This window comes from Pelodiscus sinensis, chromosome 2, assembly GCF_049634645.1.
Source record: "Pelodiscus sinensis isolate JC-2024 chromosome 2, ASM4963464v1, whole genome shotgun sequence".
Taxonomy (NCBI): domain Eukaryota; kingdom Metazoa; phylum Chordata; order Testudines; family Trionychidae; genus Pelodiscus; species Pelodiscus sinensis.
In genome coordinates, this window is record NC_134712.1 from 7,454,256 (window position 1) to 7,473,213 (window position 18,958).

The 18,958-nt window shown below is 41.8% G+C and overlaps 1 protein-coding gene across 15 annotated transcripts in view; it reads left to right on the forward strand.

The window, feature by feature from the left end:
- The window catches only part of PTK2 (protein tyrosine kinase 2), a 330,274-nt gene that overhangs the window by 63,992 nt on the left and 247,324 nt on the right, over positions 1–18,958 (forward strand). For 13 of the 15 annotated variants that reach the window (XM_075920046.1, XM_075920048.1, XM_075920047.1 and 10 more), the window contains one exon: positions 8,946–8,972. The exons of the other annotated variants lie outside the window; for them this stretch is intronic. In XM_075920046.1, coding sequence (XP_075776161.1) covers positions 8,946–8,972 — 27 coding nt within the window. The remainder of the gene's footprint in view (positions 1–8,945; positions 8,973–18,958) is intronic. 15 annotated transcript variants of the gene reach the window in all.

The window sequence follows — 18,958 nt, forward strand, 5'->3', positions numbered from 1 at the left end:
ATATGCAAACACTTGGAAAGTAATAAAGTGATAGGGAATAGCCAGCATGGGTTTGTGAAGAACAAGTCATGCCAAACTAATCTGATAGCTTTCTTTGAAAAGATAACGAGCCTTGTGGATAAGGGAGAAGCGGTGGATGTCATATACCTAGACTTTAGTAAGGCATTTGATACGGTCTCGCATGATATTCTTATTGATAAACTAGGCAAATATAACTTAGATAGGGCCACGATAAGGTGGGTGCATAATTGGCTGGATAACCGTAGTCAGAGAGTTGTTGTTAACGGTTCTAAATCCTGCTGGAAAGGGATAACAAGTGGAGTTCCTCAAGGGTCTGTTTTGGGACCCGTACTATTCAATATCTTCATCAATGATGTAGATATTGGGCTAGAGAGTACTCTTATTAAGTTTGCAGATGATACCAAACTGGGTGGGGTTGCGACTTCTTTGGAGGATAGGGACATAATTCAAAATGACCTTAGCAAGTTAGAGAAATGGTCAGAGGTAAACAGGATGAGGTTTAATAAAGAGAAATGCAAAGTGCTCCACTTAGGAAGGAACAATCAGTTCCATACATACAAGATGGGAAGCGACTGTCTAGGAAGGAGCATGGCAGAAAGAGATCTAGGGGTCATAGTGGACCACAAGTTGAATATGAGTCAACAGTGTGATGCTGTTGCAAAAAAAGCAAATATGATTCTAGGTTGTATCAACAGGTGTGTTGTAAGCAAAACTCGTGAAGTCATTCTGCCGCTCTATTCTGCACTAGTTAGGCCTCAGCTGGAGTACTGTGTCCAGTTCTGGGCGCCACATTTCAAGAAAGATGTGGAGAAATTGGAAAGGGTACAGAGAAGAGCGACAAGAATGATTAAAGGTTTAGAGAACATGACCTATGAAGCCAGGCTTCATGAACTGGGCTTGTTTAGTTTGGAAAAAAGAAGATTAAGGGGGGACATGATAGCGGTTTTCAAATATCTAAAAGGGTGTCACAAGGAGGAAGGCGAAAATTTGTTCCTCTTGGTTTCTGAGGACAGGACAAGGAGTAATGGGCTTAAAGTGCAGCAGAGGAGGTTTAGATTGGACATTAGGAAAAAATTCCTAACTGTCAGGGTGGTCAAATATTGGAATAAATTGCCAAGGGAGGTGGTGGAATCTCCCTCTCTGGAGATATTTAAGAACAGGTTAGATAGACATCTGTCAGGGATGGTGTAGACGGAGCTTGATCCTGCCTTGAGGGCGGGGGGCTGGACTCGATGACCTCTCGAGGTCCCTTCCAGTCCTATTATTCTATGATTCTATGATTCTATGTGTCAGTATCTATGATGCTCCAGCTATCTCAGGCACTGCAGCAGTGTCAGCAGCTGCTTGGTACCAACCCCAAATGGTCCAAACAATACCCTAAGGCAGCATCAGTAAATGCTACGGTACCAACAACTTCATTGGTGCCACCATCCACATCATCGGTACCGACAAAGACAATGGCACTGAAACCCACAACACTGGCACTCCCATTGGCACTGTTAGCACAGACCAAATTAGCGGCACCGATCATATACTCGGTACCACCAGCGTATCAGCGGTTGCTGTCTTCCGCACTGATCACTCCACCGGCACTGTATAGACCAACTTTGCGAACGCTGCCATCGATTCTCATGGCACTGCTGCCTTATATGCAGCATACACATCTGGCTGTGACATCTGCCTCCCCCCCCAAGTTGCCGCTTTTTGGCACCAGTGCATTTCTAGACCCACGATTTTTCCGGCGGTGACCCCAGTGCCATCACAATTCTCCACTGACAGAGAGGAATGCTTACAGGACTCCTCTCCACTGCAGTACTACAAGTCACATGATGACTGCTGATGCCACATCCTGCACAATTATCTTATTGAAGCCCTTGGGTTTCTATAGGAGACACCACAGTCTGCAGCCTAGCTCTTACAAACAGGCTAGTTTTTATACACTGCACACAGCTGTGTCTGCAACAGCATCTCCCTACAGAAGCTCAGGAGGCTCAGAGTATGGAGGAATGGCTGCTCCCCACTGATGCATCGCCCCCCGACAAACTCATCGTCTTCACCTGACGAGGCTGCGATGCCTTCCTCCGCTTTTGGCTGTGGATTATTTTGCCCACTTTAATGAGCTTTTTAAGAGAGTTGAACGTGAGTTCAAAATTGCTATGGAGGAAGTTTCCGAACTTCAGCACAAGCTCACAGACATCCTCCAAGCCTCACCATCATCCAAAATAGCCCTCCCTACCATGCTAGTCATTCTGGACCCTGCCAGTATGATTTGGCAAACTCTTGCCTCAATACCACCTATGTGCAAGAGAGCTGATGAAAAATACTATGTACCCACTAAGAGCTCAGAGTTTCTCTTTACCCACCCGACTCCAAACTCCTTAGTGATGGAAGCTGCACACCAATGGGCAAAGCATCACTTCACCAGACAAGGATAGTAAGAGACTTGATCTCTTTGGTCACAAGACCTACATGTCTGCAACTTTACAGTTCAGGATCTCAAACTTCTTGATTTTGTTGGCAAAGTATGATTTTAAAAATTACACCAAACTAGCTGATGGACTTTGCAGATGACATTTTGGAGACAGAGACCTCAATTTATGGCTATAGTAATGGAGGGGCAGGTTATTTCCCATGATACCTTCCATGCTGTGCTTGATGTCACAGACATAGCAGCTAGAACCATGGCAACTGCTATTATGATGTGCAGGGCCTCCTGGCTCTCCTCAGCCACGTTCCCTCATGAAATACAATACATGGTCAGGGATTTGCCCTTTGATGGGGAGAAGGTGTTTGAAGGCAAAATTAATGAAGTCCTCAATACCATGACGGACTCTAGCACCATTCTCCACACCCTGGATATCCATACTCCCACAAATAGATGTAGGCATTACCAGTACTAGCCCTACCAATGGCCACGCTACTTGGCCTATCTGAATCAGCAGCCGGATCAGGAACCAAATCTAGTCCCAAAGACAAAGGCAATCGTCAGGCTCGGCCCCAAAACTGTTGCTGGCTAGTAAGCAAATTTGAAGCCTTGGTTGAGGAAAACCTGGAAAACCACCTAGAAGTTTCAATGCCGACAGTGTCCACTTGCACCTTCTTCCACCAGCAGGCCTCTATTACCTCAGACAGATGGGTGATCAACATCATCTCATCACCATCCCCTTTCTCTCTAAGCCACCTACCCATCCTCCCTCCCCATCCTTCTTCAGGGACTCCTCTGAGGAGTCCCTGCTTCAACAGGAGGTGCTCTATCTGTTAGATCTGGGGGCCATAGAACCAGTCCCACGACAACACAGGGGAGAGGGTTCTACTCCCACTACTTTAACACAAAAGAAGTAAGAAGGCTGGAGACCAATTTTAGATTTGTGCAATCTGAACAAATTTGTCAAGATGCAATGCTTTTGCATAGTCACGTTATCCACCATTATCCTGGCATTGCAACAAGGGGACTGGTTTTCAGCCCTTGACCTCCAAGATGCTTATTTTCATGTTCTACTACATCCTACTCACAGGCGATTCCTAAGGTTTGCCGTAGACCCGGTTCACTACCAATATAGAGTCCTACGTTTCTGTTTGTCTATGTCTCCTCGAGTTTTCTCCAACGTGCTCATGGTAGTCACAGTATGTCTTCACTCCACGGGAACAATTATATTCCCTTATCTCAACGACTGCCTTCTCAAGGCCACATTGCAGACTGAGGCAAGCGCTCATGACTACAGTAACCATACATCAAGTATCAGAGAGGTAGCCGTGTTAGTCTGAATCTGCAAAAGCGGCAAGGAGTCCTGTTGCACCTTATATACTAACCAAGTGTTGGAGCATAAGCATAAATATGCAGGCCAGAATCAGGCTGAAGATGACGAGGTGGATCAGGGAGGATGAGGCCCACTTCTAGTAGCTGATCTGGAGGTGTGAATTCAAAGAGAAACTGCTGAGCTACAGTTCATCTTCAAGTTTGACACAATCCACTCAGGATTAAACAATGACTGTGAAAGGCTAGCTAACTACAAAAGCAGCTTCTCCTCTCTTGGAATTCACACCTCCAGATCAGCTACTAGAAGTGGACCTCATCCTCCCTGATTGGATCCACCTTATCATCTCCAGCCTGATTCTGGCCTGCATATTTATACCTGCCTCTGGAAATTTCCACTACATGCATCTGACAAAGTGGGTCTTTGCCCACGAAAGCTTATGCTCCAACACTTCGGTTAGTCTATAAGGTGCCGCAATAACCATACAGTGCTTTCAGAAGCTTGGCCTCCAAATAAACTGGGAAAAGTCATCTATTCATCTCTCGCAGATCATACAGTTTATCAGGGCCATCTGGACTCCTCATCAGCTCGAGCTTATCTACCTCACACCAGATTCCTGGCTATCCAAACTCTGGTCACACCACTTTATTTTTCAACACACACTATAGCCAAAGACTGCCTACACCTTCTCAGCCACATGGCAGCTAAAACTTCATGGTTTCACATACCTGACTCCACACGTGCTGCCTATGGATTTGGTTTTCCATGGTATACAAGCCTATAAAGCACCCCATGTCTCTTCCGCTTACCATACCTCATGAGGTCTCCTCTGGCGGATCAAACCAGCCAGTCTCTGCATGGGGGTTCCATTCCACCCACATCCTCTCTTATGCACAATCACTAATGCAGGGGCTGGGGTCCTCGTTTTCATGACCAGACTGTTCAGGGTCTTTTGTTTCCTCAAGGGATGATCGTGCACATAAACTTGTTGGAACTGTGCACAGTGTGCTATGCTTGCATGTATTTTCTGCCTTCCATCGCTGACAAACACTTGCATGTCTTTACAGACAACATTGCCTGCATAGTCTATATCAACAGGCAAGGGGGAGCCAGGTCTCGATCCCTGTGCACCAAGGCCATAAAACTGGAATCTTTGCATCACCTGCAAAATCCACTTGTTGGCAGTTCACATACCAGGTGTCATCAATGTAACGGCAGATGCTCTCAGAAGACATTTTCCCTGGCACCACGAATGGTGCTCAGCACCTCGGTGGTGAGTTCCGTGTTCTGCAGATGGGGTCACCCTGCAATAGACCTGCAGCACCTCTCAATACCAAATGCATACGGTTTTATTCTAGACTAGCATCAGGAGGGGATCACTTGGAGATGCCTTCCTCATTCTATGGAATCATACGCTCTCTTACGCCTTTCCACTTACACCATTTCTCACTAAAGTAATTCAGAAGATCAGGACAGATGGGGCCAGGGTCATACTGATAGCTCCCACCTACCCGAGACAACTGTGGTATTCTTTCCTGCTCAGGTTGTCAATTTGCATGCCCTTCACTCTCCTTCACCAGTGCAATCTCATCACTTTGGGTTGAACAACACAAACTTACCCGGACCTACACAAACTGAATCTAACAGCATAGCTTCTCCATGGCTCTCCCACACCAAACAAGGGCTTTTAGAACAGGTATGCACAATCTTCATCCATAGCTGTAAGGATTCCACCCGCACGTCACAAGTGGAAGTGTTTCTCAACATGTTGCACCTTAAAAGGGTTAGGACCCAATATCAGTGCCCCTATCTCTTATACTGGACTCTCTCTTTACTCTCAAGCAATCACTGCTTTCATTTCGTTCCATCAAGGTATACTTAGCAGCCTTACAAGCCTTCTACCACAAGATTGACAAGATCTCCATAACCAGAGATTTTTAAGAGCAGGTTAGACTGACAACTGTCAGGGATAATCTAGACCAGGACTTCTTAACACATGGCCCGCAGGCTGCCTGTGGTCTGTGGCCTGGTTTGCCACCCGTGGTGCGGTTTGGGTTTACGTGGGGCTCAACACCTGACTTGCAGGGGGGAGCCAAAACAAAAAAGTAGTCAATATAATGGTCCTCTATTGATATGCGTTTTAGTAGTTAAATTCCTGGACTGTCATTGCTCATTAAAAGTGATGTCATTTGGGAGGAAATTGGGTAAATATTGCATTTATTAATAACAGCAGAACTGACTTAAATGGGGTCTGTGTGTTGTGTAGTCTTGCCTTAATCTTTGTATTCATGCCCGTCAGTGTGAAATACACTATTTGCATATATATGCAACCACACTTAAGTTGTAGCCCTCGGCATGTGCTTTCAGTATCATTGTGGCCCCTGGAGCTTCCAAAGTTGAGTAGCCCTGCTGTACAATATAGTGGGGATGTTAAATTTCAATTAATCGACTATTCTATTAGTGAATACCCCCCTTATCAACTATCTCAGTGCTCCTCTCCCTTTGAAATTTACAAGAGCCACAGTGGCTCCTGTACATTTCAAAGGAAGAGGCGCAGTGGTGCCTGCACTAAGTTCCTGCACTTCTCCCTTTGAAATGTACAAGAGCTGCGGCGTCTCTTGTACATTTCAAAGAGAGAGGCACATCAGGAGGGATGCCTCTGCCACTCCTGTCTCCCACCCCTCTCTCTCCCCGGGAGACAGTGCTGGGAGGGAACTGGCTTTTAAGCTAGCTCCCTACAGCACCAGCTCCTGCTCTCCCCTTGCCCCCTTGCTGCCTGTCTCTGATAGAGGCAGCAAAGAGGGGGAGTGACTAGTCGTGTGACTACTCGATTGTCCGATAAACTTATGCATATCAGGTAGTCAACTAGTCTATTATATTGTAGGGAAGTTAGTAGTCTAAAAATAGGAAAATGTTCCATTTTTGGTCTAAAATTTAATGATTCATCAGGAATCTGAAACTTCATTAAAACTTGCTTTTTTTTCATACTTATGTAAAGATTCATTCCATAAGCACTTACCTGCATTCCATGTGGAAACTATTGCCGGAGGCAACTTGAGGCTTTTCCTTCCTGAAGTTTATGTAGCTCCTTCTTGTTTGTTTTTTTTTGTTTGTTTTCTCTTGTTTGAGGGCATATTTTATTACATCAGCTCAGCATGGCTTGTAAGCAAAATACTTCATGAGCTTGTCCTTATATATGTACCTTGTTACTCATATATGTACCTTGTTACTCTCTAAACATACTGTTCTTTTTCTAGAACAAAGCATGCAGAGTTTTCCTCATAGTATTAATGTCCTGTAAGAATTCTCATTTTGCATCTTAAGAGTTTTAGTTTTGGCATGTTTTGCCACTAAAGCAATAAGACATGTCTTCAGTGACTGCTCTCAAGTTCATTTTTGAAATATGCAGTGAATTGGCTTTATTTGTTTTAGATGTTTTTCTCCAGTATTAATGTTTTGTCAGCTTTTACCATAGCAGCATGGATTATAATAAGAGTAACTACACACAATATTAGGAATGTTTGCTGATATCATTTATTTACTAGTTCTTTTTAAATTAACCTTAGATATTTTTCTATGTGTAGCAAACCAATGAGACTGCATGCTCTGAAGCTATGTCAGTCTGTTCCTGTTCTTGCTGCTGTGGAGAAAGTCCAAAGTTCACATGGACATCGTCCATAATACATTTGCTCACTCTTCATTCATCTTTGCCATTCTCTTTGCCAACCAGCTCTGCTTCTTCTCTTTGGTCATGGTTCATTCAGTCCCTACCACCAGAGGAAAGAGCAAGCTTTCGTAAGGTCCTGGGCCAGAGAAAGTGAAGGCTGCTCCCCACCTCTGCAGTCTGTCCCCTACCTTTCCCCCAATCTCTTGATGGGGGAAATGGGGTCAGTAGCACAGGGGCATGTCCCACCACACCCTCCCCCCAGTATTCCTGCCAGGGAGCCAGGTCAGGCCATGGGAGCTTTTCCCACTCACCCGGTGTTCCTGCCAGGGAACAGGGAAAGCCTCCACACCCCAACCGTGCTCCCCAGCAGGAGCACGGGACTGAGCAGGGCAAGCCTCCAACCCTGCTCCCAAATGAGGGAGGCAGGTGGGTGAAGCGGGGTGTCCATTTTTCTGGGGCCTCCAATTGGCTGTGGCCCATGAGCATGAACCCCATTGGCCAATCTGCTGCTGCTGCTTTCTTTTATCTTTTTCTCCATAATTGCCCCCACACTGCACTTTCTTCCTCCAACTTACTTTCCAGCTGTCACTCTCTTCTGTTCTCTTCAGGTCACCTTTCATCTTGTACCATCAGTCCCATTCTCAAACATCCTGATATCTCTTACTTCTCTCTTCATTATTGTTCCTATCCCGTTTCCTTCTCTCTGCAGTCAGAGTTCTTATGAGCTTACAAATTAAGATAACAAGTAAAAGTTGGGGAGAGAAATGCAGCAAGATCAGTTTTACATGCTATAATGGCTTTGTGATTTTAGCTGTCTGTAAAGTGCCCAGCATATGAGCACTGTTAGTATAGTAACAGACATAGACTAACATTACTGTTAGTAATACACTAGTAGCAGACATAGACAAACTATTAGTAACAGTGACAGACATAGACATACCTTATCTTTCTAAATTTGACTGAGTTTAGAGACACTTAATTTTCTTTGAATATTATTTCTATTCCCATTTGACCTTTTCTCATTCATCACATTTGAACCCAAATTTGGAATGGTTTGTGTCTAAGTTTAAAAACAAACTATCAAACAAAACCATTTTCTTCGGACAAAGAATGAACCTGAAAACTTCATCACAGATAAGCTGAATGGTTGAAAAAAAAAGAGTAAAAACAGGTTCTAGTGGAATCAGTAGAGAGCTTTGTGACTAGCACTCTTCTATAATAATTATGTCAATTATCTCATAGAGTAAGGTCTTTGCTATAAAATAGTTGGTATAATCTTTGTTTTTCCACTCACCTGTTTGGAGCATAACCTTGTGAATGAACCATGGGGAATACAGAATGGTGATTTTTGCTTTGCATGTAACATGTCTGTCAGCTAGAGTGCTATTTCAGATAATGTGTGCTACTGAACAGTGCAATAATTTTCCAGCAGAAAAGTGGTTAGGCTAATTTGACGGAAAGTATTTTAATTATGCTAATAAAGCATCATCTTATTGTTTCAGATTTTTCAAGACTTTCCTTTCCAACAGGTAAGCGCTATTCTCTCATTTATTTATTAATCTTACCTATGGCAGCTTTCAATAGTTTGATTTCAATTTCAAAGTACTGTGATGCATAGAGTTGTTGTTTTCTATTTGTATTGTGTTAGATCCCAGAAGTTTCGGTTGGGATTGGAGCCCACAGCTCTGCTAGGGATTGAACAAACACAAGGAAGACTCAGGGAGTTCACAGTTTCACAGATAATATTTTGACAAATGAGTGCAGGAAATGAGATGAGTAGTTTACAAGTGTTACATACTGATATATGTTATTTACTTTTTTTAAACAATTAGGTAGCTCAGCATGGGAAAAGATACAGGGAGAACTGGAGAAGTGGACTAGTGGGCAGTCAGGACTAGCATGACTATCAAAGTAGAGGAACATATGAAACAAAATAAGTAGTTAAATAATGGAAAGTTTGACTTGTGAAGTCTTCATAGATGGTAATGCTGGACCAGAGGGTCTGACAAATTAATTTTCTCTAAATGACAAGGTTAAATCAATGGGTCATCTGAGAATAAAGTCTTTGTCTCTTTACTCTTAGGGTACGTCTAGACTACCGCGTTTTGTCGACGGAAGTTTTGTCGACAGATACTGTCGACAAAACTTCCGTCGACAATTTGCGTCCAGACACATGGAGTTCTGTTGACAAAGCAAGCTGCTTTGTCGACAGAACTCTGTAGTCTGGACGCAGTGTTACAGGCAATAACACCTTCTGTCGACAGAGTTCTGTCGACAGAAAGTGTTATGCCTCGTAAAATGAGGTATACCAGCGTCGACAAAACTGCTGAGTTCTGTCGACGTTATGTCGACAGAACTCAGCGGTAGTGTAGACGCTGGTATAGTTTTGTCGACAAAAGTCCACTTTTGTCGACAAAACTAGGTAGTCTAGACACACCCTTAATCTAGCACCCTCTGTCTTTCATGTCTTCTTTTGGAAATTGTTCCTATTTTCAAAAAAAGTACTTTTTTCTGTTGTGTTCCTAGATTATGGTTGTAACTTTGTTTGACACTTTTTTCATTTAAACTTTGACATTAGTCTTAATAGCACCTGTCAGTAAACTTTGTGATGAAACATTACAGTGTAATAGCTACCCGTTGTGTGCAAAATGAAGCTACACTCTTTTTTCTTTCTCAGTTTAAAAGGCCAAAGGCTGAATGAGCATAGTGTGTAACCCTGAATAAGCTGTGACATTCTTCGCCAATTAACAAACAGTGGAATTTTTGGTACTAAGGAGGGATTTACCATAAATTCAGTGGGGTTTCAGATTGTATGTTCCACATCGGGCCCATTCGCATTGATAGTGGACCCTCTTTGGCTGTTTTGCTATTTTCTAATATATTTGGAAGCAGGATGTTGGGAAGCAATATTGTGAGGACATTTGTGATGGGGTATAGAGAGTACGGATGGGCACATTTTAAATTATGTTTAAGGTATTTATTGCTGTTGCATCTTAGCATGGGGGGGAACTTATGTATATGCATTTGAGACCGGAGCAATTTTTTGTGTGTATTTGCATTGTTTTTCTATTTCCTATGCCTAGCCCCTGTCCCTATTCCCTTGGCTTGCAGAGCTATGGGAATTTCATGTTCTGATCTTTTTGGGGACCAAAGATCAAGCCCGGTTCCTAGTGACAAGATGAACTTGATATTGTGGGAATTTGTGCTGTTTTGGAGGCACTGGTAAAGGGTAAAAGGAAGGAATAAAAGAACATGGTCTGCAATTACTAGCTTGAATTATGGTAAAAGAAACATTGACTATTGGGGAGCATGGGGGATTCAAACCACAGCAAACAAGTTTCAGTGGTTGGTGGGAAAAGTTAGAAAAAGCACTTAATCCTTTTCATAATCAACAAGGTATATAACTTGACACGCACTGGCTTCTACAGCATGTTTCCCACTGTGCTGCTAATTTGCATCACAATGCATTGTCTTCCTGCAATATCCGAAGACTTCACAGTAGCAACAGGGATATTTCCAATGGATTTCTTTGTCATTTGTAGTTTAAGATGGGATTAAATATAGATGTGTGGGGGGGGGGGGTTCCTCTTTCAGTCAGTGGCATATAAAGGTCATCCGGAACATTTCCTTTTCACTTTGATTTCATAGTAAAACCTTTGTGTAAGATTGATTGTGTGCGCTGTGGAATGTATTATTTGATTAGGTATTTTGTTAAACCATCACACAAGGGAGTTATCCTACATTCCTCTAATCTGTATCATGGCTTTGAAGTCTCTGTGCAGCTTACTTTTCTCTTGCTTTTAATTGAGGCCAAGACTTGCAGATTTTGGAGTGCAAATCATTGGAGGCTTTGAGAGCAACTTGCTAAATTTTTGTAATTTCAAAGCTGAATAGAAGACAGCATCCAGTGCCTGTATCCGTATGTAAAACTGAGTAATGAAGGACTCAGTCTAGTTGTGCTTATGATTCAGTTCAAATTCTATGCTGGAATTCAAAGCTCCAACTGGATTAAAAATTATTCCTCTGGATGAACACTATGCTTCACCTCCTCCTATCCTTATTCTTTGCAAGTAGTTAACCATTGATTACACAACACTTAGCACAACAGGACCCTTGAACTTGACACTCTTATAAAAAGTTGAACTCAAGAAGCAATTTTAAAATAAGTGTGTGTCAGGTGTCCACATGCAGAAACTGGACAACTAGAGGAAAGGAAAAGCACGTAATAAGTATCACACAGTTTATGCTGGTCTCAGGGTGCCTGTGGTATTTCTGGCTAACATAATGAGACTCTTAAAGATAGTCAGTCATCAGTGTTAAAGGGAAGAAGAGCTCTTACTGATAGGGTACTGTTTCTCTTAGTTTGAAACAATGAAAACACCCATGGAAAATAAATATTTATTCTGTGTGTATGTGGACACACCCTCCTTGCTTTGATGAAGGGCAACAGAATATGTGGTGTACAGCACATATTTTAGCCAAACAGCATGGATAGAATTTTTATTATAACCTTTCTTTCAATGATCTTGAAATATTAAATAGAACTTGGAATTAGTTCAGGTTATCATGGCTTAATTAGAACCAAAATATCAGAAGTGACACCTTCAACTAAGCCCGAGGAAGTTTTGCTTCCTGCATTATAAATGCATCAGTACTCGTGTAAAATCTGCTGCAGTCTTGCCAACCACAGGAAATGAGCAAACTGAAGAGATGCATTGGCTTAAATTATCAGTTCCCTTCCACAAAAACAGCTCTCCCTGCCTTACCTACAATATGCCATATGCTAATGCTGCTCACTGAGCAATTGAATAATGTTATTGATGCAACCACATCTTCCCTCCCCTACCTGCAATCCATTGCCTGATTACCCTAAATGTAGCATAACAAGCATGAAGCTTTCTGATTCTTTGCCAAATATTTCTATATGAGTCCAGGATACAGTCAATGAAATTAAAAGTTGACAAATTCAAAACAGTACAAAAAAATACTTTTTCACGGAACTTCACACAACTAATTAGTCTGTGAAACTCATTGCCACAGGAAGTTTTTGAGGTCAAGAACTTAGCAATTTTCAGAAGAGGTATTGAATGTTTTATATTGTTATCCAGAGTTTCCATAGTTAACTATATTATACGTTTTGGAAGTGATATTACACCTCATATTTCATGGCTTAGTATATGACATGTAAGGAATATGGGGAAGGATGAGCAGTTCATACTACATCTTCATATGAGCAGATCATATTACATCTTCATACTGCATGGTTCTTATACTTTCTGTTGAAGGAATTGATACTGGCTGCTGTCAGTGACAGAATATTGGCCTAGATAAATCTGCATCTGAGCCAACATGGCATTTCATATGTTCCTTATTATGGACATTCTGTAGTTTTTCAATGAAATTTAAAATGTTCATATTTATGCAATTACCCTGGTTTATAGTATTCATACTAAGCTGAGTAGCGTATTTGTAAAACTTTATCTTAGCTAATTTCTCTGTTTAAAGTGCTACGCTCAAAATGAATTGTAGCTAAATCTAAAAGAGAATAAAAAATTAAAACATTTCAAGTATTTTCTATGGCCCTGAATCTTTCCCTCGCTTTTGATTTTCCTGTTATGTTTTCCTATAGAAACATATACTTTCTCTCCTCTTTGTTTTTGTATATAAGGTCTCTCCTTGCACTTCAGTCAGCATAGGGAAGATGATTTTACATACACAATAAAATTTTCAAATGTACTTGGAGTCCTAAAGTACTGAGATGCTTTTCAATATTGTGTCAAAAGTATTACCCAGTGCACATAGTAAACTCTTATTCATAATAATAGCAAACAGACCATTTTTTCATTTTAAAAAATAATTTAATTGTAATTCTAAAGTTCCACAACTTGCATTACATGGGCTTTTCTCACGTTTTTGAGTAATAGTGATTACTGGTTATAAATGAGAGAGGACTGGATTAAAGATTTCCCAGAACAAGTAAGATTACTGGATTGGAGTGAAAGTCTTGGGTGCCTTTCACCTGTCAAATGGTTCCAGAAGACTTTCCTTTTTATGCAAATGTGTTTTTATGGTATCATTTCTATTCATTAGTAGGTAGTAATGATCAAATTAGCCCAGTATGTCATGCTATCTCTCCCTCTGTCAGTGTAAGACTATTGTCACATTTTTGTCTGTCTAGTTCTAAAAATGTTAAGTAATTGAGATTGCACTACTTTCAATGGGAAGTTCCTTAAGCTAGTAGATTTTGCTGTAAAGAACCTTTCCTTGATACATATATTAAATTTTCCTATTCTAAAATTCATCTGATTACTCCGAGTAAGGTCCTGGTGATACTTACAGCACCCCCAGGAAGTGGTCACTTCCGTATGGTCCCTAGGCACTTGGGTGGGCAGGGAGGCTCCATCTGCCGTCCTTGCACCAGCTGGTGCAGCCCTTGCAGTTCCCATTGACTGTGGCTCCCAGCCAATGGGAGCTGCAGAGCTAACACTTGGGCAGAAACAGTGGGCAGAGCCTCCCTGGGGCCACAAAGAGCTGGTAGCTGCTTGTGGGAGCCATGCAGAACTAGGGCAGGTAGGGAGTCTTAGTTCTAGGATGGGAAGGGCTTGATCAGTGGGGTTCTCAGACCACAGTTTTAGAAATGCTATGCTAGGACATAGTTATTTTCAATGATGAGTAGTAGGTAAGTTCATAGCTTTTTGTCTCATTCTTGGTACCAGGCTGGGAACAGTTAGTTTGGTGCTGGTGTTTAAAGGAAAGTGTGTCAGTTATAATACAGATTCTACCTTCCCAAACTGGAACTCTCTGGTCTGACTGAGCCCATGGGCAACAGATCAGGCATCCACGGCAGCCCCCGCTGGGGCACTGGGAGCCCACTCGTGGCAACAGGGCCCAGTGTCCACGGTAGCCTTGGATGGGGTGCTGGGAGCCCACGTGTGGCAGCTCTAGCTGGGCCTGACAATACGGGGACAGGGGCTGGCCTACCCAGCTGCCCAGATGGGCCAGAGGCATGGGTTCTGTTACCTGAAGTAGAGCTAGCAGCAGGGAATAGCTGCGGGGGGCAGTGGCAGGGAATCTCCCCTGGTCTGGCAAATTCCCTCATTTGGGACCACTGATCCCAAGGGTGTAGGATGAGGGAACTCCAATCAGCACTACTATCTCATGAGATCATAACCCAATATGTTTTAGTTTAGAAAGCGTAATATAAAATAAACTTGTGATTGAAGCAAACAAGTTAGAACAAAGTTTTTCTGCTGAAGTTACCGGTTTTCTTTCTCTCTCTTTTATTTAAAAAAAAAAAAAGTACACGATTTAATTTAACTATTGTATTTTTTTTAATTAAGGAAAATAAAGGCTGAAGTGAGGGTTCAGAGGTCAGGAGACCAGGGATGGCCCTAGACTAGCTGCCAGCAACTGGCGCCCTAGGTGAACCATGCAATCGGCGCCCCCACCTCCAAACTCCTCAGTGATATTGCACCACCATTTGGCATCCCATTTAACTTGGCACCCTAGGTGATCGCCTAGTTCACCTATATGGTCGGGCCGCCCCTGGGGAGAGGCTTTGGGCAGAGGATTGGGAAGTCGGGGAGGGGGGAGCTCAGGGCAGGGAGTGGTGGCCTCAGGACAGGAGAAAGGAGGTGGGAGAGCAGAAGTCAAGGCAGGTGGAAGATGCTGGGGAGTGGATGAGTCTCTGGAGGTTGCCTCTGGACTCCAGTGACCCCTCCGCGGCCTGCAGGCTGTCTAGGGGGAGGGGAGGCTTGGGGAGCTGCCCTGTCCTCCAGCAGGTCCCTCCTATGTCCTGCAGGCTCTTCCTGGGGAGAAGGGGTAGGCTTCGGGTTTGGGGCCAGTTCGGGTTGGGGCCAGAGGGCTACTTACCCATTCTGGAGGCAGGCAAGATGGTGGAGCCCAAGTCCTGCTGACCACTCTCTTTGTGCTGCGGCAGCCCCCCAGTGACCTGTCTCAGTATTATGTGGATCTTCTCCGTGCCCCTCTCTTTCACATCCCTCCACTCTCTGCCCTCTATCTTTCCACGTTATCAAAAACAGTCCCACCCCCGGCACTTCCCATTCTCCTGGCAGAAGCAAACTCTGCCCTTGGTTTAAGTTGGGGCAAGAGGAAGCTGCATACTAAATTTGGTGGTTCTAGCTGTTACAGTTTAGGAGGAGTTCTTGACTGAACAGACAAACAGATGGATGCACTCTAAGATATATGTGGTCGCATAAAAAAATACTCTATTTTACTGCGCTACATTTACCTTGCTTCTTTTTTTCAATGAAAAGTTTGACTGGACAAAAGTGCATTGCATGGGTATGTGTGAGTATGGGAAGAAGCTATGAAGACGCATGTGTGTAAACAGAGCTTACAAATTTGTAAGTGTTCAGAGGTATGATCCCATGTTTGTACAATGCCTAGTGCAATGTGGCTTCAGATTTTGATTGAAGCCTTCTGGGCATTACCACAGTATAATGGAAACCTGTTTATCTGTACTAATTTGGACTGAAGCCAGATGGGATAACAAAAAATTCAGATAATCAGGATACTGGGCAGGGCTTGGACTGTTGGTTAGTACTGAGAGTTGGATAATGGAGGTTTGGATAAACGGAGTTTTTCTTTATTGCTAGTAGCATTTTTGTGTCTGTAATGGTGTATTGTGGTGTAATAGTTATATCGACATATGTTTCTTCCAGGGCAGAGAAAGAGGAGTTCCAAAATCAGTGCTATTACCTGATTAAATCTGAAACTGGTTCATAACTGAAAGTATTCCCTTCTCAAAACATTTGCGGGGCACGGGGAGAGATGTCTACAATCTAAAGAACATTTCCGTGGAAGGGTGACTGCTGTATTTTTAAGTAGCTGATTGAATCTGTCTTGGAATTTAGAATGACATAAAAATGCTGCCATGTCAGATTACTGGACAGAAAGTCAAACACACATGATAAAAAGCAACTTATTTCATACTTGCATGATTTTGTATCTATAAGCCTATCACCACCATGTAACTGTATGTATAGATATCTAATATGAATCTGAGAGCTGTAGGAATTGCAAAATCAATTATTTTTTGAAAAATGAGATACTTGAATTAGATATATTACACCATGGCAATACAAGTACCATTTTGTCTGCAACTACTGCCTTCTTGGATGTCTGCTTCTCACCTATTAGTCCTCTCATCTCTTCTTTTCTGATTTCAGATGGGGAAGTATATTTTCTCTCAGTTTCTCTCACCCTCTATTAAATCTTTTAAACTATGTAAGAAGTTATAACACGTTTATTATTAATTACCATACAAGCATAAGAAATAAAATACGTATATAGTTTATTACTTGATTACAGAAACATTGTATTGATATATTTTAATTGTTAACAGTAATGCTGAACATTTTTTGCATATAGCCTATGTGAAAGAAAGTATTCATAATACAGTTATAATTTTTGCTCAGCCTGTTGTCATCAGCTGTTTTTTTTGTTTTTGTTTTGTTTTGTTTTAATCTTTATCTTGGATACTAAATTTGTAATTAAGTTAACTGATTTGGTATTTAATTCAAGTGTATAGTAATGTACATGAGGGATTACTAACTAGCATTAACTTCCTTCTAGTTTGGACTGATGCAAAATGCTTAAGTAACAAATTTGAACGCACAATCTTGTTTGTCAGATTACATTGACAAGTCAATTGGTTTGAATGAATAAAATTAATCAGAACACAGAACACTTGTGCTTTGATTTACATTTGATTAGTGCCCTATGACAAATAATTTGATAAATTATTCAAAAGCCTAAAGGAAAAGTAGTGTGCAGTTTCTTTCTAAATTTCCACCCTAGCCACAATTTTAAAACAGTTAGTTGCTTAGAAATGCATGTATTTGTAAAATTAATTTCCAGCTGCAGCTGACATCTTTGGAATACTGGTCTCTTGGTTCTTCACTTTGGGAGGATTAGGATAGATTTCCTAACGCAAAACTGCTAGATTACTTTTATTGTAAGTGACAAAGAAGAGGGCAAATGGGAAATAGTGATGATAGCAGGACTAATTTTTAGTGTCTGGATAAGTTTGCAAATACACATGCCAGTTCTGAATTTAAAAGGTAACTTGAAGAAGAAGATGATGATGCACCTTTCTGGCTTCGTTAGAATAGGTATTGTAAAGATTTTATTAATTTTGCTTGTTTATATGAGAAATATCTGGATTTATCTTTCTGTTGTCTCCCTAAATGAGTGGATACGCAGCTGATGAACTACTAGGAAGATTGAAAGATATTGTAAGAAAAAAGAAATTCAAAGCTGAACAGTTTGAGGAGTGGGGGTGCTTTGTGACTAATTAGATTTGTTTAAGAGCACGTGTTTAACTCCTAAAAAGCCTTAGGAGAAAGTCTGTCATTTTTTCTTCTTTTTTCTTCTTCAAGATTCAATTTACTCCTTGAATTGCTGGCTGGAAAAGCTTGTAGTCAAGGTCTGTAGTGTTTCGAGAAGAATTCAGCAAAAATATGGTAGACAATACTCAATATTTCTGAGTTATCTTAGGTAAAAGAATGAGTCAGAATCCTTTATTATCCTTTCAGATCCTTTATTATTTCTGTTGTGGCAACATCTAAGACGCCTGCACAGGGATTAGTGCTCCATTGTACTAGATGCTGTCCAAATAAATCTTGCCTCTGAGAGCTCAAAATCTTTAGGCTCTGTGCCATAAAGAGGCAGAGGGGGATTTACAAAAGTCTCCTAAATGTTTTTTTTTCTTATTGCCATTAAAGTTTCTGCTCTATTTTACTGAAATGGAAAGGATGCCTAGACATTAGTAATGGAAGGAGAGAGTCTGTGACCAATTCAAATACAGCTAAGATTGGCAGTGAACTATAATTGACATGGGGCTGTGCTGTGGCCTATGTGGAGTAATTTGATAGTCCTAGTTTGTTTTCTAGTCAATACGCCACCACTTATACCATTGACCAGTAACCTCAGCTGACCAAAAAAGACCTTGGAGGCAGAGGGTATGTGGGATTTTTATTGCAATGTGGAGTTTCACATGATGGGTCAGCTGACTTGGGCTCGGAGGTATATAAAATTGCAATGCAGGCCATGGAACTTGGGCTGGAGACGTGGCAGGGTAATGCTGCCAGCCAGAAGCTGCTCCCTAGGCCTAGGGCACTTGCTGTCCCTCTCTGGTCATTCGTGAGTGTAACTGTCCCTGCTATTACACCCCTCCCTTTCCGTTTGATGCGAAAAAGTCACATTCCACGCACATCCCATTGTCCTGGCACAGCCAAACCCTGACCTTGCTTTAAATTATAATACGAAAAAGCTGCATACCAAGTGGACTCACAGACGGACGGACACGCACATAAACAGGCACAAACTCTCTAAAATATATAGTAAAAATTGAAGTAAAAATACTATGATTTTATTACTATTACTACCATTAACCAAAAGGAGAAAAAACACATAGGTATCTGATTTTTTTTTTTAACCTACCCTTACACAGTAAGATGATTATAACTGAAAGGGTAGATGGGAAAAATAT